Raw genomic sequence first — 20,253 nt, 5'->3', positions numbered from 1 at the left:
ATTAAACAGTACCAAACAAGGTACCAATACGATATTTTTGGAAAGCACACAGTGGCATAATTTAGCATTTGTATTATTACTTAAGTATTTCGTTTAATTTTATTATAAACAGTAAATTTTTACAGCGATAAAAAATAAAATTACTGACTAATTAACTATAACTTTTCGATGCATAGAATAATAAAATAAAAGAAGGCTAAACTACATGTGATATAGGAGTTTTTGGACTACTAAGTCTACAAAACCTCTTAAATATAAAAATAAATATTTAAAATTCTTTTTATAAAAATAGGTTGATAAAAGTGGTGAATTATTTATCGCTTTCTAAATACAGTGAATCATTCACCGCTTGTACCTTAATTTATATATTTTCTATATCCAACCTTCAAAAAAATATTTATATATGGTATTAAATATTAAAAATGATTTTAATTCTTTAAAAAAGCGGTGAATAAGTTTTCACATTTAGAAAGCGATAATTTATTCACCGTATAGACCTAATTTTGTAAATAAATTTCTTAGTGGACTATTTTTATAATTATAGTATTTTTTAAATCTATTAATAAAAAAAATCTGTGATACATTGGAGTTTACCCTAAAAATNCAATAGAGAAAAAGAAAAAGAAAAAAAAAAAAAAAAAACAAGGGTGTGGTGTATGAGATGTACTGATACAACAGGTGCCAATAATGTCTACACTGTGGACACGTCGCACCCGGTCGCGTCCTCTCCGCCCGACCCGGCAAAAAAAAAAGAAAAAGAAAAGAAAAAACCCTCACTCGTCTTCGCCAAATCCTCTCTCTCGTTCTCTCTCTCTCTCTCTCTCTCTCTCTCTCCCCCACAATCGCCATTGAAGGTTCCTTCTCTCTCTCTCTCTCTCTCTCTCTCTCTCCCTCTCCCCCAATAAGAGGAAAGAGAGAAACCATCTCTGAAGCAACATTTCGATCTTCTCCTCTCTCGTTGTGTAATCACTTGTTCTCTACTTTTTCTTGTTTTCCCTTTTTTTTTTGAAATTAAATTGTTGCTGATTTTAGTCTTCCCATTCCAGTTCTTTCTGCGATCATGGGGTATGCTGATAAATTTTTGCTAATTTAATCTACAAAAATGGTTTAGATTCAATCCCACAGCTAAAATCTGTGGAAAAAGGTTAGCTTTTTATTCATTTATTATACAATACATGATTAGTCGAATCCTAGAGTTAGATCCGTCCACGGGCAAACACCGGATTGATCTATGAGAATCTAGTTCCATATTTAATCCAGTGTAGCACTAAACACCGGATTGATCCCTTTAGGCGTTTTTTTTCACGAATTCTCTGGTATTTGTAGTTTACTTAATTGTTTAATTTATCTGCAATGTTTTCTCTTTTGTTGGATTTGGTAATTAAATATACCTATATGCTTGAGTAGAATTTGGAGCTTGGTTATTGAAATTACGAAGCTGTACTCACCACTCAGATTTGTATCCTCTTTAATGAGTGACAAATGTTGTTTATCGCGAGATTCTTAAGAGCATATCGACTGAAAAGTTTTTCTCTTTGTCGTCACGCTAAAAGGCGAGCGTCAATAGGTGTGTGACGATGCATGGCTTTTCGCCTTTTTTATTCTATACAATAATTTTTGATGGAATTTTAAACGATAACTGATAGAAAATCATTCTATGGATTATTCATTTTTAGAGCTTACAAAATCATGGGGTTGACGTGTGGGACCTTCAGGAGGCATGGAAAAGAAAACATATGTAGTGCCTGTGCACTACCATGCGTATTGCATGCTGCATGTTGGTTCATTACTGTCTGCTCTGTACCCACGTATGTATTAGCATCCAAACAGTTGGTTGCCGTAATTAGGCTATATATGTTTGTGGCATCATTTTTATGAATTATTACTTTCCATTATCTGAACATATTGATGTTAATTTCAGATAGCTTGCCTCAAGTATAAATGTAGAATGTCCATGGCATGTCAGTAGCTCCTACCATCTTTCATGTTTTCTACTTGCTTCATTCCTTTTGGATGCATCTCTCGCGTCGATTTGTGATACTGCTGTAATCTCTTTGTAATTCATTAATAAACTTCATAAATCTATTAAAGTTTTTGGTAAATAGGATATGGTGTATTTGCCTGCATTCAGCCTTTTAATTTTCGCCCTGTACAACAACTTTTGAAACACTTTCATAATTCATTGTAATGGCTAAACTAATATTTAAGAAGTTTCATGTATCAATCTTTCTTACATTCAATTGTATGTACATTTACCCGTGGTTAATGGCTAATACAAGCTTATTGTAACGTAGGTTAAATTTGCTTGTCGTAAACCAATGGAAGACCAATCTTCCGAATCCTCGAAAGAAGACTCAGAAACAGAGCACATTGGAGACGAAATCCAGTGCCAAGTAGGAAGCGGCAAGAATAATCCAGCTAATAGTGATACCGAACTTATACCAAAGTTGGGTATGGTATTTGGGTCTGAGGAAGAAGCTTTACAGTTTTATATGGGATATGCCTATCGCACAGGGTTTGGAATAGTTAGAAGGTCAAATAATACAATTGAAGGGTATGTATACCGTACTACATTTATATGTCACAAGGGAGGTAAGTCTAGGGTCAAAAAAGAGATTACCAGACCTCCAAGAAAACAAGCAAGCAAGACTGGTTGCAAAGCTAAAATGATCATTAAAGATCATCATTTTCAAAACCGTTGGGAGGTGGTTGTTGTTGAATTGGAGCACAACCATCCACTTGAGCCTAACATTGTTAAGTTCATGAATTGTTTTAAGAAGTCTCCTTTTTTTGGAAAAAAGCAGCTCCTGATTGGAGACAGCAAGGATGCTCCTCCAAGCAACTCTGTTGATGCCGTGTCTGTTCAAGGTTCATCTACTCAAAGAGATTCCAGAATTGAGATAGGAAATATTAGAAAATTAGAGCTTGAGGAAGGGGATTTAGAAGTCCTTTTAAGTTACTTCGACAAAATGCAAGATCAAAATCCATATTTCTTTTACAGTTTGGATATGAATGAAGAAGGCCAGCTTAGAAATGTTTTTTGGGCCGATGCTCGATCTAGAGGTTCATATAGTTACTATGGAGACGTCGTCAAAGTTAGCGTGGCAAACTTCACAGATCTGAGCAACGTGTTGTTTATCACATTTACTGGAGTGAACCACCATGGTCAGGAGGTGTTATTGGCCTGTGGTCTGGTTACGGATAGAACTTTCCAAACCTATACGTGGCTTTTTAATAAATTTTTAAGATGCATGAATGATAGACCACCAAATGCGATAATAACTGATCATTGTCGGAACATAGTTACAGCTATTAGAAAGGTTTTTCCCCATGTGCAGCATAGGTTTTGCCTTTGGAGCATTTTGAAAGCGCTTCCTGAGAAGTTAAGGGGAGTGGAAGAGATGGAGGCAATAGGTCTCAAATTCCAACGTGTGGTTTATGATTCACTGTTAATTCCTGATTTTGAAAAAGAATGGCAAGAAATGATCGGGCAATTCAAGCTCGAAGGTAATGAATGGTTCTCCAATTTATATGAAATTAGGGAGCATTGGGCGCCCGTGTTTGTGAAGGATACATTCTGGGCAGGCATGTCTATCACTGAGAGAGGTGACAGCATTAGTAGCGTTTCCGATGGATGGTCGACAAGCAAAACTTCATTGCAAATGTTTCTTGAACGGTATGATGATGGTATTAAAAGTATATTTGAGAAAGAAGCTTATGAAGAATTTCGTTCAATTCAAATGAGGCCACAGTTACTAACCGGTTTTCCTTTTGAGGAGCAAGTCTCACGAGTTTATACGGTAAGCATCTTTGAAAAGTTCCAGTGCGAAGTAAAGCATTTATTCCAAGTTAGCAGTAATGTACTCAATAGAAGCGGTTCTGTAGTTTCGTATGTAGTCACAGAGTTTGTAAATGGAAAGAAGATTGATTACCGAGTGGCCTATGACAATGTCGAGGATGATATATGGTGCATTTGCAGGTCATTCCAGCACAGAGGTATTTTGTGCAGGCATGCTCTGTCTGTATTGAGACAAGAGCTTGTGATGTTAATTCCATCAAAATACATTATCACTCGTTGGCGGAACGATTTTAAGCGCTTACAAGCATCTATTGCTTCACCTTTCGTAGCGCCTACTCAGGAACTGGGAAGCTTTGACGATCTGTATAGGCATACCCATCGATATTTTCTGGAAATCGTGGAAATCGGAGCCACTAACCTTGGTTCTAAGGAGTATGCTTTATCGATGATGAAGGAGGTTAAAGATAAGGTAATAGCATTCGAGAAGTCATTGCGAGATCAGAGAATTAACAGTGAGATTGGATCAACAGGTTATTCCTATAATCCAATCAATGAGGATTTTGCGGATGATCGACCACCTGCCATTGTAAATACCAAGGGTTGGGAACCTTCACAAGCACATTCAAAAGGTCGCTCGCGGAAGAAGAAACCCACTGGTCTGAGGGGAGCTGTTCTTAACCCTCTGAATAAGAATAAGACGACTTCCGAAAGAAAGAGGAGAAACACTTCAAGCAACTTGAACCCGAGGAATAATGATACTACTATGAATAATGACGCCCATGTAAGATATTTATAATCTTGTTCTCTCCATTTTATCAATTATTTATGAGTCATTTCACATGGAACTTGCTATGAATAGGTGCAACATGAACAACTCCATGAGGGGTGGGCACTACCTCCTAGCGGGACGCAGGAAAGCTTTCCGTATGGGGTCGGTTTATACTGCAACCCGCATATTTCTTCTGATTATGCAATAAAATTGTCTTATTCTTCTCATTTCTTGTTTGCTTTGATTGCTGGCAGGTAGAAACCATCTCCTTCGATTTGTCGCAGTACAATGCTGCTCGTAATTTTCAGTGGCCTGAAAGTAGCCGGTTTCGGATTTTCTGGAAAGAGCCTTAACTTCCCAAATCCAGCGGTATGTACAAAATAACTAATGTCTTTTCATACATTTAACATGAGTTGCTAGGTCTGCCTATTCGTAACTGGTTTATGAACTCGCAGACTTCTGACAACTTAATGACTTGGCCTGAAGATCTCAGCAAGTATTTTGTCGGCCAGTTTGTGAAGTTTCTCGCCTTCTGGCGCTCCCAACTCTTCTTTGGTGGTAGGAACTCAACGCGATGTCGGATGAGCCTAGTTTGGCTAGGAGTCTATATATAGATTGTAAAGTCCTCCCTGTCCATACAGTTTTTGTATAATTTATCCATAGTTGTCATCTTATTGCAAGGTTTGTCAATCTAAATTTCAAATATGTTACTCTAACCTGCTTGATTATGTTGATGCTGTTGTATGCACCAAATCAAAGTTGGGTATACAGGGTTTAAGGCGGGTTAATGCAGGGTTTAAAGTGGGTTAATGTTGTGGTACACTAATTTCTGTAAAAAATCAAGCTTGAAAACAGTACTTGTCAATTGCCATGGTTGGAACCAAGGTTTTTACTATCGACTTTCTTATTCTTGTCATGATCGGTTAGCTTATAATTTGTGCTGTAAAGCCACCATTGGATTTTTGTTTTTTATTGCTATAAAAACGTGCGGAATGCAAAATTTTGTCATCCCTCCACACATACACTTGATAGCACAAATTATATTTGAGAAAAAAAGATATAAAACGTGAATTTGTGTTTGAAAAAAAAAAATAAAATTAAGACACAAAATAAGACCTAAAAAATTGTTGCAGCCCTTTGATTTTGACTAATTTGTCACAGTAGCGACAATCCATATAAAAATATATAGAAAAAAAAAAAGAAGGGAAAAAAAAAAACCAGAGGAGACCATCAACTGCTTTTGTTCTCAACCAGTGAGAACCAATGTATCAAAACTCCAGTCTCAGTTGAGAGCATTTGGTCCAAAGCAACTCTTCCTCACAGGATTCCACAGCCACTGCACCAGAAACCTCCTCCCATTCACCCCATTCAAATTATACCCCTCCCCTTGCTCTCCCTTGTACACACTCCCCACATAACCCCCTCCCCCTCCGGTCCCATACACCCCCACGCACAAGTCGGCGATCTCCGTCGGCGCCGCGGGGTCGTCGCCCACGTACCATGCGTTGATCAGCGGGTTGCTCGCCATCTCCGCCAGCTCGTGCCCGATCACGCTGATCATGCCGTCCACTCCGACGTCTCCGTTGGGCACACCCAGCGCGCGTAAGTTATTACTGGCCGCCGTTCCGTTCCTCTCCCCGCCGCCGATGTACTCCGGTAGCGCAAACGGGAACGCGCACATCCCCGGGCACTGCACTCCGCTGTGTCCGACCCACGCGAATGGCACGGTGACCCCGACGATGGCGGAGAATGTGAAGTAGTGGAAGCCACACACTTCTCTGCAAAAGTCCTCGACGCGGACGTCCGGCGACGTCAATACTAGGTAGAGACCATTGTAGGGATCGAGAGGCAGCCGTTCCGGATATCCTGTATTATAGAGTTTGAGTATAAGCTTAAAACACCATTCTCTATGAGCATAAGCTGTCATATCGTACCGACATCTGTTATTATTTTCTGTCAGCTTTAACTGTTATATCAGAATAGAACGAAATATTACGAGTCTACGATACTGACGTCTATCAGTTTCAGCTTCTAGAGTAATTGACAGTGCCAGTGACAGCACATTGTTATCTATCAGCCTAAACTATTGTATCAAAATAGAGTGAAAAGTTACGAGTTCACAACCGGTGACGGCAGAGCGGATGACGGACTGGACGGAGAGGCGGGAGAGCGACGTGCCGTGGGAGTAGGCGGCGTCGCGGTACTCCTGCGCGAGAGTGAAGCCGGACGTGATGTTGGCGCTGGTCTGGTCGGTGTAGAGGCAGGCGGTGGAGCGCCACCAGTCGGCGACCGAGGGGGAGGCGACGGCGGGAGGCGGAGAAGACGAATTCTTGCCGTCGGCGTCGGAGAGCGAGAGGAGGAAGTCGCGGATGATGGACTGGGAGGGGGCGTCCCAGCGGCCGTACCAGATGAGGTAGAGGTTGGTCGGAGACGCCGCGACGACCGGGCCCATGTGGTAGGCCAAGTCCACCAACTGTGAGGGGGTCTCCAAGGAGAAGGGGTTGTAGGGGTTTTGATGGGGTGGTGTGGTGGCCATGGCGAGGGTGGAGAGGGTGGAGAGTGAGGAGAATAGTAGGAGGAGGAGGAGGAGGGGGAGGATGTGTAATAAGTTGGTCATGTTTTGGTTTTTGAATAGAGAAGAGTCTTTGATGCAGTAGTGACACCTCTTTGGCTCTCTTTGTACATCAGAAACTGGGTAAACATGCACAGAGACCCCTTAATCATTTATATTTCGACACACAACATTCTAAATTTACAAAATTAAGTTCAGTATTTTATTAAATCTAATGATGATGTTGTTAATTTTAACTACTCCGGAGACTTTTCTAGTTAATTAATAGAGCTGAAGAGTACGTGTTAGTTAATTGTAACTGATGCTAAAAGAGGTCTTAAGTTTCGTGAATTGTCAACTAAATTTAGGAGAACTAATCAAATTAAATATATTTGTCTTTGGCTTAAATTCTGTCAATTCTACACTTTATAGATCTGTCTCAAATATGACTCTTTGTTAGGATTTTTTTTTTTTTTTTGGTTTATATTAGTACACATTGAAGTTCTATTAAGTTTCTCAAAATACATCTTCAAGTATCAGAATCTAAGAAGTATTATAATAAAGTATTTATATAAGGGATTCTAAACCATATGGCTAGAGCAGAGTTTGAATCATCTTCACCATTCCTCTCCTTTTGAATCATAGCAAGTCTAATCATTTTGTCCAACATAAAATGATCACAAAGCCCCAAATATGTTCTATTTTTCTATTCCTTCTCTAACTGCATGCAAAAGTTAGCTTACCACCCTGGGGGAAGTGACAGAAGCCAAATAAAGAAGTAATAGTTTCTGAAATAAGGTTCAGATCACAAGAATCATGCACTAAGATCAAGGGTTAAACAATCCATATTTCCAAAAGGTAAACACTTTAAGCACCTTGTGAAGTGTAATTGTGTTGAATAAATTATGTATGAATCCCTTGACCACATCCCAAGAGCTGAAAAGCTTTCAATATTTGTTAATTACTATCTTGAAACTAAAACATTATTTACATAATTTGTAAAAAAAAAAAAAAGAACAAACAGGAGTCCAAAATATGGAAATATTAAAATTTTTATCGTAGAGTTTTTAGAACTACAATCGTATGATGCACTAAGTACATCGTTTACTAAGCAAATAAAAAAGCATCGACACCACCATGTGAAGGTTCTTACACTATACCTTTTGTTTTTTATTTTTTTGAATGGAACTTTTTCTCTCTTGGCCATGCTCGTATGATACAATAACTGCATTGGTTTCCTCTTTTTGACTCCAAAAGTGAATGAGAAAAATCTAACACACGATATCACGCAGTGATTTTAGCCCTTAACACATCGACATAGCATGTGCTCTCCAAAGCTTCTTTGTCTCCAACCATTTTATTTATTTCTTTTAATAGGGATTGGTTAGAGTGTCACGTGCATGGAATAACTAATCAAATTAACGGGATTAACGGGCGACACGTATATAATTTTTTTTCCAAACGCGATAATTGAGGAGTAACGCGAAATAATTGTTCTTTTTTACAAAGCTTTGAGTTCATATTTTAGTATATTGTTGTATATTTATGAAGGTTCGAAAATTTCAAGGCCTACAACTCTAATATGTTGTTGAAATGCGTGTTCAATCTTTTGCACAAGTGTGCGACGATCGATGCTGGATTATATATAAAATTATAAAATATTAATTTTTATTTAAACCAAAACGCTAATTAATAGCGTAATACTTTTTTTTCGTCGAAAAATTTTCTTATAAGAATCAACTGTTTTGGCATGCTAATTATAAAAGAGGAAAGAGCATAATTATCTAAACGCTAAAATTTTAACTGCTAATGAACGAGAGTCAATCTATAGAAATATATTTGCATATTTTGAAGCTTTAAAATGATATATTTGATAATTGACCATTTGCAGGAAATAACTTTGCAATTTTAAAATTTTTGAAGCGTGCATACTAAATTATTCCTACTTAATTTTATTTGTTCTTTTGAGAGAATGGTCTAATTTTGTTTTTTCTAAATAAATTTTATTATAAATGTAAAATAATTAAATTTCAAACTTGAGAACTAAAATATCAATTATTAAGCTTTTTAAAGCACTGATCTTATTTATTTATTTATTTATTGAGAGAAAATCCTATTTAATTCTGGGTAAAAAATATGAACTATTTTGATTTACCTATCTTACTTTCCAAATTTTTGATTTTACTATATATAACTTTTCAATTTACATGATTTGAGTCCATTAACGATATTTTAACTTTAAAATTTTGTTTATCTTCACAGATTTAATGAGTACATTTTATATAATTCTCATAACTATATATTCATTAATTTCGAAGTGCAAGTGTGGTTACTTGATTCAAATCAAATACATTAAATGATTAGATAATAAAATTAAAATTTTAACAAATAAGACACTGAAGACAAAATATATATATAGTCTATAATTTATGCAAGTTTTATACATTTTTTACTTTAATTTTTCTAGGCTAAATTACACAAAACCTTCTTATGAATACATGTTTTTTTTATTTTTCCTCCCTAATTTTTAAAAATCTATATTAATGTATCCCCTAAAGATTTCAAGTTTTTGCATTTAGCCCTTCTCCGACAGGATTCCATCACTGCTCTGTCTATTTCTTATAATTTATTCCAAAAATATCCTTCAAAATAATAAAAATATATTAAAAAATTATTTTTTTATAGAAAAAATAAGAGTAATTTGGTCATTTTACTCTGTCTATTAACGCCATGCTCTTTTAAAAATATTTTTAAAATTGTAGAAAATTAAAATATAAATTTTTAAAAATTAGAAAGAAAAAGTAAAAAATAAGTATTTACAGAGGAGTTTCTTTTATAACTAGTGTAGAGACTCGCGCGATGTGGCGGGTAAGAATATTTTAGTAAAAATTTATGGATTAAATAAACAAATAAAAATATAAAAATTGATTTAATAATGTGAAAACTACAGAAAAATTTTTAGAATAGAATTACAATCTAATAGAAAACAATATAAGAAACGAAAAAAGTGAGAAATATAGAAGTAAGAAAATGATTATGTAAATATCATGAAGAGATATTTAAAATGTTATGAAGAAGGCATAACAACTAATAAAAGATAAACCGAAGATATTCAAATTCATATTTAACTAATCATATAAAAAGATTTATCTGTTCTATCCTCTTTTCTAACACAAATCAGATTTCTTTTAAACACTAACTATTATTGCATTTACCAATGGACATAAAAATTGCCATGCTATTATATAATTAGTACAGAATGTAAAGAAATTGAAAAAAAGTACTAAGAAATATTTGACATTCATATAAATAAATTTTAAAAATAATAGTAGTTAGATTTAACTACCTAAATTGTAAAGACCCAATTTTCATACATCCATGAGCCAAACAACCTATATATTATATTTATTCTGTCAATGCAACTGGACAATTTAATCAGTATTTTTGATAATTTTACTTTGTCAATTTTTATGTAACTCGAATAACTTTTTTATGAACAATAGTGTACAATAAAGAAAAAAATTTAAAGAATAAAGTTTTCTTTCTTTATCATTTATTATGAAGCAACGATTCGTAAAAAGTAGAAATTAATGAGACAAAAAATCGAAGAGATAATGATTTTACGGAAAAAACGAACATGCACAAATGAAGAGCGAAGTGATTGGAGAGCAGCATTTAATGGGGAGGAAGCTGAAAAGAAAAAGATGTTACAAAAAAAACAAGTGAACACACTTAATGAGGGGAAAAGTCGAAGAGGCAATGATGTTATTGGGATGGCAAACAGGAGGAACGAATGAAACAAAGCAATTGAAAAATAGAAATCGAGAATGAGAGAGACTCTTGAGGTGGGTCCCATGAGCAAAACTTAAGAAGAGCACGCACATAGGATAAGATTATGAAAATTAATAGTGTTTTATAGATTTAAAAGTAATAATAGTTAGTTTTAACTACCTAAATTGTAAAGACCTAATTTTTATACATCAATCATCTATGAGCCAAACAACCTATATATTATATTTATTCTGTTGATGCAACATGACGATTTAATCAGTATTTTTGATAATTTTATTTTGTCAATTTTTATATAACTCAAATAACTTATTTATGAACAGTAATATACAATAAAGAAAAAAATTTAAGGAATAAAGTCTTCTTTCTTTATCATTTATTATGAAGCAACGATCCGTAGGAAGTAGAAATTAATTAGGCAAGAAGTCGAAGAGAAAACAATTTTACGAAAAAAACAAACGAGCACAAATGAAGAGTGAAGTGATTGGAGAGTAGCATTTAATGGGGAGAAGCTGAAAAGGTAAAGATGTTACGGAAAAGACGAGTGAAGATACTTAATGAGGAGGAAAGCCGAAGAGGCAACAATGTTATTGGAACGACAAACAGACACATTGTGGAGAAACGAACGAAACAAAGCAATTGAAAAATAGAAATCGAAAATGGGAGAGACTCTTGAGGTGGGTTCGATGAGCAAAATTTAAGAAGAACACGTCACGTAGGATAAGAGTACGAAGATTAATAATGTTTTATAGATAGGTAGATAGATTATAGATTTAGCCATTTTACTATTATTACTAACTGACGGGACCAGACTCAGACCCACATTCGAATCCTGCGCAGCAGACGTGCAGACCGCAGTATCGTCGGTTTGCTCGCTTGGTGCAGGCCGCAAACCCTTTTCCCATTTCCGCATCCGTCCGTACATGCGTCCTTCCCCTCGACTTCTGCCGACGGCAGCATCAAACAACCCCACCTTCGACTCTCCCCACAACCCTCCCTCCCTCCCTCCGTCTTCAATCAGGTGATGCAATCCTTAACCCTAACCCCCCTTCTCTCTCCTCCCCCACCCCCCGGATAAACAAATCAAAGATCAAATCCCCCAATTCATATATCAACGCATCCTAATTTTCCGTCCTCGATTTCTAGGGTTTCAACTATTGTGCTAGGGAGCTGCTCAGATCGGTTAGGGTTTTGAAACCTCAAATCCGTTTCATCTGAAACTCTCCTTGTGTTTTGCCCCCTTTTTTTTTGGCTCGAATTATGGCTCGAATTATCGTATGATATGTATAGAAACTGGCGAATTTATAAGAATTTGATATTTCTTGTGTGAAACTATGATGTAATTGTTGTGCTAGATGTTATTCATTTCTGAATTAGGTTAAAATAGCAGGTGGTCGCTGAAGTAGTAATTCTGTAAAAAGGAAAGATGTCGAGCAACGAAGTCCGGAAGGTGTCTCGGCAGGATATACAGCTTGTAAATGCAGTTCTATTCTACCCCTGCTATTACTTTTACCAAACTATGTGGATTAATGCAATTCCCTATTCTTTTGTTAAATTTGGCATGATTGATTGTTTCTTACATTCTAGGTGCAGGTAATAATTCACTTTTCTAATAGTTATCGATTGAGGACTCATATACTATGTTGATCAAGCTCATTCAGTTCATACCATTCATTTTCGCATCCTCTAGTGACTTCAAAAACTCCAGATTACACTCAATGGTGTGGATCATCAATTGCACAAAAGTTGGATTGAACCCTTAAGGTTTCACAATGATTAGATCAAGGACCTTGCAGTTTTACATGGCACGAAATACGGACATGTGGATGAGGAGAAGCTAATATTTTGTGCTACTTGATTGCTACGACATACTTTTACTGTTTTGCAACTATCTTTCATATAGGTCGATGAATAGCGTTTATTCACTTCTGCATAAGATTTGAAAGACAAAACAATTTTATAGAAAGTATTTGTTGCGATCTTGTATTGGTATCTCCTTTGTTTCTTCTGACTTCATAATGTGAGAACTCCTGTCATGCATGTAAAAAATGAAATTCAGTGTCTTCTTGCTGCAGTTTTGGTCATCGTTGCATGGAATCAACTACTTAGGTATTACTTTTGACATTTATTTTTCCGAGATTTCCGTTTTCTGCTGCAGGTCCAAAATCTTATTGAGCGCTGCCTCCAGCTCTATATGGACCAGAAAGAAGTTGTCAGCACTCTCTCCTATCAGGCGAAAATAGAACCTAGTTTTACTGAACTTGGTAAGGCTTCCTGCTATCTTTTTGAGAACAGCCTGAGACTGAATGTCGTATTGAAGGCTGAAACCACTTGAGCCAACATGGTTTGAGATCTGCTTTCATTTCAAAATGATCTCTGCCAAACAAACTCTTCTAATTTATATTGATATTTGACAAACTGTCAGTTTTTCTGGATGCATTATGTCAAAACGTATCAACATAATGCAAATGAAATGGTTTTTTTTTTTCTTTGGTATATGAAATAGCTTATGCTTTCCGAAGACCCTGTGATTTATCTTTAACAGACAAGTATTGTTAGTTTGGTGCTTTTTACCAACGTCTTCATTGCTAGCATGAAATTTATGGTTGCCTATTTTGTTTGTTTTTTCAGTTTGGCAGAAACTTGAAGAAGAGAATCGGGAGTTTTTCAAAGCTTATTATGTTAGGCTGAGGCTCAAGAATCAAATTATGATATTCAACAAGTTACTTGAGGATCAGTATCGCCTCATGAGCAAAGAATATCAGTCAGGAGTTCCTTCCGTGCCTCTATCCAATGGATCCGAGGCTTCCACATGTATGGATGTTTTCACTTTTTTATGCTACTTCTGTCGTAGTGGACTTTATTTTCTCCCTTGGACCTGTTCTCTCGTGTCTGTCAAGATGAGTACAATTATCAGCATAAACATATTTATTTCACCACTGATAATTAAATGTATGGTTCACTTATGTTTATAATATTCTTGACTGTATTTAGACTAAATGTATTTTCCACATAAAGGAAGCATACCAAGTGGCACTAATCAATATTGACCATCTGATTGTTTTGTGCACAGACTGCTGCTTTTTTTTCTTGTTTGTTTTTTAGAGCTCATCACCTTGTCTCTATTACAGGTTTGGATCTGTGGAAGTACATTTCATTGTTATGAACACTTAGTTAACTCGATTTGTAGCAAACCTGCATTTTCATGATTATGGTGTAACATAAGTATATCAAAGTAGGAAAGTTTGTTTAATTTTATGCCTCCTTATTAGTTGTGGGTATAATGTCATAATTCATGTCATTGTATAACGTCATAATTCATGCCATTTTGTTTCAGTGCATCAAAGTCCATCCTATTTATCGGAACATATACCAACATCGACAAGGCAGGATAACATGCTGTGCAATGGAGGTTCTTCTAGTGGTATGATGAACGGTGCACCATCTGGACAACAGTTCATTCTGGCAAGCAAAGATGTTCCCGGCCTTCCTAGCGGCATCGATGCTTCATCGAGCCTGCCGTCGATGCAAAACTCAACCATAGGAAGGATTGCTGGAGTGAACGGGACAGCAGTAAAGACCGAACCTAGCTACTCGAGCAATTCGGATTTTGCATTCTGTAACGATAACGCCTTCCTAGAAGCAGCACGGCCAGCTATTGGAGATGCATCTGGCGGATCCTTTAGCAGCTCGGAGTTGACTGGTCAACCACTCAGCGATCCTCTTCTGGATATGGATGCAACGTCTTTTGGTTTCTTAAGTCAGGTCCCTCGAAACTTCAGTTTTTCAGATTTAACAGAGGACTTCACCCAGAGTGCTGGTTGGTAGCTTTGTGTTTCTTCACTTTTAAGATATGTTGTCAATCTCCTTATTTTGATTCCTTGCTACTTCCTGTATCCTTCTCTGTTTACATTCTAATATATTATCTGCATTTGTCTATTTGAAGACATTTTGGAGAATTATGGTAGATCTCCTTTCCTCCCTGCTGATGGAAATAACTTCTCGGATTCTGTGGGAGAAGGTAAAGGTGAGATTTTCTCTTCTGTGTGCTGTCTTGAATCTGGTACTGACATCCGTTATAACTTCACTTGTTTGAAACAGAGGCAGAAAATAGAAGATTAGATACCATATCTGAAGGTCTAAGTTATGAGAATTTTGGAGGTGATTGATGGATATCTGACTGGGACTGCTTTTAAGGTTACTTTCTGCTACAAGTAAAACTCCATATCGCTTTTATTGCTTATAATAAGCTTTTTATTGCTTTCATTTTCTTTCTTTATGTTTTCTTGTCAATTATTTTTTGCTGCACGACTGTCTCAACTGAATTCTGTAATAACATGAAGTTTGGTTCATAACCAGCTCGCATATTCTTTTTTCCGATGTTGTTTTGCATCATCTTTATTTTTTTAAGGAGCCAAAATATTACTTGATCACATGATGGTATATTTGCGTATTCAGATAATTAATCTAGATTACATATCTGCATGTCATTTCTCACATCTTTGCTGATGCTGCTGCAGCTTGCATATTGACAAAGCATAAGGTCACCATTGTATATACCGCTCCGGCAGACAAAAGATTGACAGGTTCCTGAAATTTTTAGAACTTAATGCTAATTACTCTCTTGGTAATGTTTCTTCAGTTTGTCTCTTTGGGTAAGTTTGGCTTATTCCTTAGCTTGTAATAAGTATTGACTAACAGACAAAAAATCGGATATGTTTATGCGTTTTGTAACTTTGTTTGTGTAATAATTCCTAATATGGTGAAGATCAAGGGCTTGAAGTTGTGTAATTTGTGTTAAGATGGTAGTAGCTGTCACTGTAAAGTTTGCAATATTTATTGGGTAAAATGTGTGGATGGTCCCTGTATTGCCCTGAAACGGCGACAAAGCCCCTCATAAGCCTCTCACAACTAAAAGTTTCATAAGCCTCTCACAACTTAGTTTCATCATGCTACTTCATTTCACAAACAAGAACATAAACAGATACACCAGAAGTTCCATAAGCATGGTGATGGATTGTAGATCTTATGGTGAAGGCTGCAGATTTTTCGGGCAGATAATCACGCCCTTTACCGTCAGCCCTTTCTTCCAGCACAAGTCTTCAAAGCTTATCAATGAAATCTCCATTTCTCCTCCTTGTTCAGCTTTCGTCGTGAATTCGCCAACTTGAAGCACAAGCCACTTCCCTCTAGGCTTTCCTCCCAAGCTCTCCTCGCGTTGCTGAACGCTCCCGTCGGGCAACTTGAGCGCAAGCTTCACTGGGGTAGACCACCCGTACGCCGGAACTTTCATCATTATAACGAATGCGACTGCGTACGTGACTCCTGGCGTGAGATAGGATACTTCAAATCTTCCACTGATTTGCAGCCAGCAAACATCTAGCAGTGAAGCCACCTCAATCTCTTCACCACTGCCAACAAAGTGTTAAGAGAGGAGCAGTTAGTGTTGTAGTGGACAAACTCTCAATGAATAATAACAGAGAGAGTTCAGAACTAACTCAGATGCAAACATTGCACACAAACTAGCAAAATCAGAAACAGACTGACAGGAAAAGTAGGCTCTACAAGTTTAACATTTACGGCGCGATAAGGACTTACATTTTGTATAATTATATATAGTAGCATCATCTATAATTTACGTGAGCTTCGGTTGAATTATGATAGATCTATTATAAGTAGTAGATATTAGGCAATTTGAGATAATGTCACCTTATGTCCTTTTGAGTGAGCCAACGCCAGTATTCTGGGTGATCACTCCATATGATTGACAAGTCCCTCGCAAACAACATGAAGCAATTGTAATTGGTTTCCTCCTCCACCCAATATATCTGAATCACAATACAAAGCATGAACTAAGGTGATTAGATATCTTTTTGCCTTTTTTGAGAGGGAGGTGAGTAGCAGATGTCTTAATGAACAGATATCAAGATTAAGATCTTCATTTCGGGCAGTACGTAACTATACAAATCAGAATAAACTTCAACCTTTTTCACCATACAAATTCAAGAAAATTCCTTCTGGTACAAGAACTGACTCACGCGAAACGCAGAGAGAGCGAAAACTGATGGCTTAAATTACCCTTTTTTTTTGTTTCAAGAAGATCCCGGTGTACATTCGCTCTTCAAGATTGATAGAACTATCTGCTTCGTTTGTGATAATCTCGAACTTGTGGGGGAAATCCTTCATTGGCTCTGGCTCTGTAGGTGGCTTCGGCGTTGGTGGTGTTACAAATGGAGGTTTCGGCGTCGGTGATGTTACAACAGGAGGCCTTCTTGCTTGCTTAACTGGACAACCCCCCATTACTAGTTAATTCTGATGTATGTTTCAGATTAAGCTTGTCCAACTGCTATGGTTGAAACATTTGTACTAGAAGAAAGCAGAAGAGAGAAACAAAGAATATATCCTCGCAAATCTTATGCTTGCTTTTAAAGACATTATGAATTTCTTATTCTTATCACCAAAATTCTTTACTGTAAAAAGGGTGTGGAAGAAGATACTCGGCAAAGCTTCCTATAGTAGTGAGAATATATCCTATTCGCTGCTTAATTAATATCATAATTGAGTAACAATTAACTTCTAGTTAATATGAGATTCAACAGCCCCAAGAGTTTATTCAAAAGGAATCTGGCAAGGTTAAAGGGTTAATGAGATTCTCTGTGCAGAATACTTTTAAAAGTGTATTCAAAATATCTTATTACACTCAAAATTTTCTCATATCTGATCACATCTTATTCTCACAATTTAGTTTCTTCATACTACATTTCACGAACAACAACATAAATAGGTAGATCGACAGTTCCATAAGCATGGTGATGGATTGCATATCTTATGGCGGAAGCCGCAAATACTTTGGGTGGATAATCACACCTATAACTGTCAGCCCTCGCTTCCAGCTCCCGTCTTCGTACTCGAACAGTGAAATCTCCATTTCTCCTTCCTGTTCAGCTTTCGTCGTGAATTCGCCAACTTGAAGCATAAGGCTTTTCCCTCTAGGCTTTTCTTCCATGCTCTCCTCGCGTTGTTGAACGCTCCCATCGGGCAACTTTAGCCTGAGTTTCACTGGGGTAGACCACCCGTACGCCCCATCGTTCATCATTACAATGAATGCGACTACGTATGTGACTCCTGGCGTGAGATAAGATACTTCAAATTTTCCAATGATTTCCAGCCAGCAAACAGTTAGCAGTGATGCCACCTCAATCTCTTCGCCGCTACCAACAAAGTGTTATGGGAGGGGCAGTTAGTCTTGTGGTGGAACTTATTAATTGCACATATATAGCAAAGTTTGCTGTTGAGTTAATGAATAATGGCAGAGAGATTCCAGAATTATGCAAACATTACACGCAAAATAACAAAATGTGATACCAAATGAAATGAATAGTAAGCTCTACAAGTTAATGTTTATGGTGCGAAAAGGGCTTATATTTTGTATAATTATATATCGTAGCATCATCTAGGCTTGTGCCGATGCAGAATAACATTGAAATTGGAAAATTTTGTGGCCTTATCAGATTATGGTAGATCTATTACAGGTACTAGATATTAGGCAATATGAGATAGTGTCACCTTGTTTCCTTTTGAGTGAGCCAACACCAGTATTTTGGGTCTTCACTCCATGTTATTGACAAGTCCCTCGCAAACACCATGAAGCAATTGTAATTGGTGTCCTTCTCCACCCAGTATTTCTGAATGACAACTCAAAGCATGAACTAAGGTGAGCAGATATCTTAATGAACAGATCAAGCTAAACCCTCTCTACCATTTTTCAGAAAAAAAGAAAAAAGAAAAAGAAGAAAGATCTTCATTTAAGACATTATGTGACAATGCGAATCAGAATAAACTTACAACCCTTTTCGCCATACAAATTCAAGAAAATTCAGCCTGCCTATCAGATGACCAAATTCCTAATTATTCTGGTACAAATTTGCAACTTGAACTGATTCAAACGAAACGCAAAGAGACTGAAACCTGATGGCTTAAATTACCCTTCTTTTCCGTTTCAAGAAGATCCCGGTGTACATTCGCTCTTCAAGATTGATAGAACTATCTGCTTCATTTGTGATAATCGCGAACTTGTGGGGGGAAGCCTTCGTTGGCTTCGGCTCCGTAGGTGGCCTCATTGGCTTCGGCTCCGTAGGTGGCCTCATCTGACTAACTGTACACCCCGCCATTACTAGTTAATTCTGATGTATGTTTCAGATCAAGCTGTCCAACCACTATAAATAGACATTTATATTGGAAGAAAGCAGAAGAGAGAAACAAAGAATATATCCTCGCAAATATTATGGTCGCTTTTAGAGACATTACGAATTTCTTATTCTTATCACCAAAATACTTTACTGAAAAAAAGGTGTACAAGAAGATCCTCAGCAGTAGTGAGAATATATCCTATTCCAAAATTCTCCACTGCTTTGATGGAAATCTTATCTTTGGAATCCAAAGGACTGAACTAGATAGCACTTGTTGGGCCTGTGACAGGAACAGCTGCTGCAATTTAGCAATTTTCTATGATGCATTTTGGATCAGTTGAATGACTAGAAGCGGTCGTCGATCTCTTTATATGCAGATACTGCTTAGTTAAAATCACAACTGAGTTTCAGTTAACTTCGGAATCAGTTAATATAAGATTCAACAGAAACCAATTAATGGTCGATTAATCGATTGAGATACTGACAACGAGTGGCCAATTAATCGACTGAGGTGTTGAATAGAGCAGGAGAAAGCATGCTAGCCATTGTAGGAGCAAATGAAATTCACGGTGCCGTAGGAAACCTGCAGAGAACTCCAATACTTGTTACTATGTTTTGAATTCATATCCCCTGTACAATCCTAGTGCATAAACAAGGATGAGAAACTACTGGTCCATATAAAGATATAGAAGAATAAAGTTTGAGACTTGTAAACTAAATGAGATGTGATAAGAAAGGAATTACTTAGCGGGCAAAATAAGCAATAAACAAAGAGAATATGGGGAATCTCCTAAACGGTGAGACGGTCTAATCCACCATCCATGCTGCTTTAAAATTCAAGCGCTACACCGAGTGTCCATAGCGCATGTGACAAAGGACTTGATGGTTAGTCCCTGAGGCCTCAAATTTAAAGTCCAGAAGCTTCACATTTTCAGCTAAGTTCAAATTTTTAAATAATAAATGAAACAGGTAACATGCTAGTACGCTACATTTCTCTCTCTCAAAAAATGATTTGAGCGCTATGCATATTTTGCTGCTACCAAAAAGTTATAGCTTTTCCAAAACACCAACCAATTTTACAATACATAAGTACACCATATTAATCTCATTGTGCAAATCACACAATCAATGAGGATAATAATGCATCCTCAAGGAA

General features: G+C 36.9%; 5 protein-coding genes across 16 annotated transcripts; 2 read left to right on the top strand and 3 right to left on the bottom strand.

Moving 5' to 3' along the window:
• Window positions 767–5,463, top strand: LOC109715546 (protein FAR1-RELATED SEQUENCE 6-like). Of its 5 annotated transcripts, none has more exons than XR_002217644.1 (6): window positions 812–962; window positions 1,047–1,144; window positions 1,408–1,808; window positions 2,295–4,580; window positions 4,659–4,937; window positions 5,024–5,463. XR_002217644.1 is itself a non-coding variant. In XM_020240621.1 (6 exons), exons 3-5 carry the CDS (start codon window positions 2,319–2,321, stop codon window positions 4,919–4,921), a joined length of 2,433 nt encoding a protein of 810 aa, XP_020096210.1. In that variant the 5' UTR covers window positions 814–962; window positions 1,047–1,144; window positions 2,295–2,318; the 3' UTR covers window positions 4,922–4,937; window positions 5,024–5,463. The 5 variants fall into 5 exon arrangements, 4 of the variants coding, with proteins under 4 accessions (XP_020096211.1, XP_020096209.1, XP_020096210.1 ...); XM_020240621.1 differs by lacking the exon at window positions 1,408–1,808 and having other exon boundaries at window positions 814–962; window positions 4,659–4,730; window positions 4,823–4,937; XM_020240622.1 differs by lacking the exons at window positions 1,047–1,144; window positions 1,408–1,808 and having other exon boundaries at window positions 767–854; window positions 4,659–4,730; window positions 4,823–4,937.
• On the bottom strand, window positions 5,710–7,242 carry LOC109715696 (protein EXORDIUM-like 7). The gene is made up of 2 exons (XM_020240817.1): window positions 6,693–7,242; window positions 5,710–6,434 (listed from the first exon to the last, which is right to left on the bottom strand). Exons 1-2 carry the CDS (start codon window positions 7,183–7,185, stop codon window positions 5,851–5,853), a joined length of 1,077 nt encoding a protein of 358 aa, XP_020096406.1. The 5' UTR covers window positions 7,186–7,242; the 3' UTR covers window positions 5,710–5,850.
• Window positions 11,790–15,709, top strand: LOC109715769. 8 transcript variants are annotated; one of them, XM_020240924.1, is made up of 8 exons: window positions 11,790–11,929; window positions 12,299–12,382; window positions 13,067–13,172; window positions 13,540–13,722; window positions 14,246–14,728; window positions 14,855–14,929; window positions 15,010–15,122; window positions 15,429–15,709. In XM_020240924.1, exons 2-7 carry the CDS (start codon window positions 12,335–12,337, stop codon window positions 15,075–15,077), a joined length of 963 nt encoding a protein of 320 aa, XP_020096513.1. In that variant the 5' UTR covers window positions 11,790–11,929; window positions 12,299–12,334; the 3' UTR covers window positions 15,078–15,122; window positions 15,429–15,709. The 8 variants fall into 8 exon arrangements, with proteins under 8 accessions (XP_020096513.1, XP_020096508.1, XP_020096511.1 ...); XM_020240919.1 differs by having other exon boundaries at window positions 14,855–14,935; window positions 15,010–15,105; XM_020240922.1 differs by having other exon boundaries at window positions 14,855–14,935.
• LOC109715771 (protein PHLOEM PROTEIN 2-LIKE A1-like) lies at window positions 15,857–17,495 on the bottom strand. Its single transcript, XM_020240928.1, has 3 exons — window positions 16,987–17,495; window positions 16,618–16,736; window positions 15,857–16,319 (listed from the first exon to the last, which is right to left on the bottom strand). The coding sequence occupies exons 1-3, from the start codon at window positions 17,206–17,208 to the stop codon at window positions 15,935–15,937; spliced, it is 726 nt and encodes a 241-aa protein (XP_020096517.1). The 5' UTR covers window positions 17,209–17,495; the 3' UTR covers window positions 15,857–15,934.
• On the bottom strand, window positions 17,585–19,155 carry LOC109715772 (protein PHLOEM PROTEIN 2-LIKE A1-like). Its single transcript, XM_020240929.1, has 3 exons — window positions 18,894–19,155; window positions 18,475–18,593; window positions 17,585–18,119 (listed from the first exon to the last, which is right to left on the bottom strand). Exons 1-3 carry the CDS (start codon window positions 19,077–19,079, stop codon window positions 17,735–17,737), a joined length of 690 nt encoding a protein of 229 aa, XP_020096518.1. The 5' UTR covers window positions 19,080–19,155; the 3' UTR covers window positions 17,585–17,734.

This window comes from Ananas comosus, linkage group 9 (genome assembly GCF_001540865.1).
Source record: "Ananas comosus cultivar F153 linkage group 9, ASM154086v1, whole genome shotgun sequence".
In the NCBI taxonomy this organism is placed as follows: Eukaryota; Viridiplantae; Streptophyta; class Magnoliopsida; order Poales; family Bromeliaceae; genus Ananas; species Ananas comosus.
Note: the sequence above shows the minus strand (reverse complement) of the source record. Positions and strands in the feature narration are given on the sequence as shown.

Bases quoted from the DNA above. Each gene is read 5' to 3' on its own strand.
- LOC109715546 (XM_020240619.1), top strand. From the start codon at position 1,758: ATGCGTATTGCATGCTGCATGTTGGTTCATTACTGTCTGCTCTGTACC. The intron at 1,809-2,294 runs GTATGTATTAGC...ATTGTAACGTAG, and splicing joins ACTGTCTGCTCTGTACCCAC to GTTAAATTTGCTTGTCGTAA. The intron at 4,581-4,658 runs GTAAGATATTTA...TGCTATGAATAG, and splicing joins CTATGAATAATGACGCCCAT to GTGCAACATGAACAACTCCA.
- LOC109715696 (XM_020240817.1), bottom strand. From the start codon at position 7,185: ATGACCAACTTATTACACATCCTCCCCCTCCTCCTCCTCCTCCTACTA. The intron at 6,435-6,692 runs GTTGTGAACTCG...TCTATAATACAG, and splicing joins CATCCGCTCTGCCGTCACCG to GATATCCGGAACGGCTGCCT.
- LOC109715769 (XM_020240919.1), top strand. From the start codon at position 12,335: ATGTCGAGCAACGAAGTCCGGAAGGTGTCTCGGCAGGATATACAGCTT. The intron at 13,173-13,539 runs GTAAGGCTTCCT...TTGTTTTTTCAG, and splicing joins ACCTAGTTTTACTGAACTTG to TTTGGCAGAAACTTGAAGAA. The intron at 13,723-14,245 runs GTATGGATGTTT...ATTTTGTTTCAG, and splicing joins TGGATCCGAGGCTTCCACAT to TGCATCAAAGTCCATCCTAT.
- LOC109715771 (XM_020240928.1), bottom strand. From the start codon at position 17,208: ATGGGGGGTTGTCCAGTTAAGCAAGCAAGAAGGCCTCCTGTTGTAACA. The intron at 16,737-16,986 runs GTAATTTAAGCC...ATTGTGATTCAG, and splicing joins TCTTGAAACAAAAAAAAAGG to ATATATTGGGTGGAGGAGGA. The intron at 16,320-16,617 runs GTGACATTATCT...CTTTGTTGGCAG, and splicing joins CTCACTCAAAAGGACATAAG to TGGTGAAGAGATTGAGGTGG.
- LOC109715772 (XM_020240929.1), bottom strand. From the start codon at position 19,079: ATGGCGGGGTGTACAGTTAGTCAGATGAGGCCACCTACGGAGCCGAAG. The intron at 18,594-18,893 runs GTAATTTAAGCC...GTTGTCATTCAG, and splicing joins TCTTGAAACGGAAAAGAAGG to AAATACTGGGTGGAGAAGGA. The intron at 18,120-18,474 runs GTGACACTATCT...CTTTGTTGGTAG, and splicing joins CTCACTCAAAAGGAAACAAG to CGGCGAAGAGATTGAGGTGG.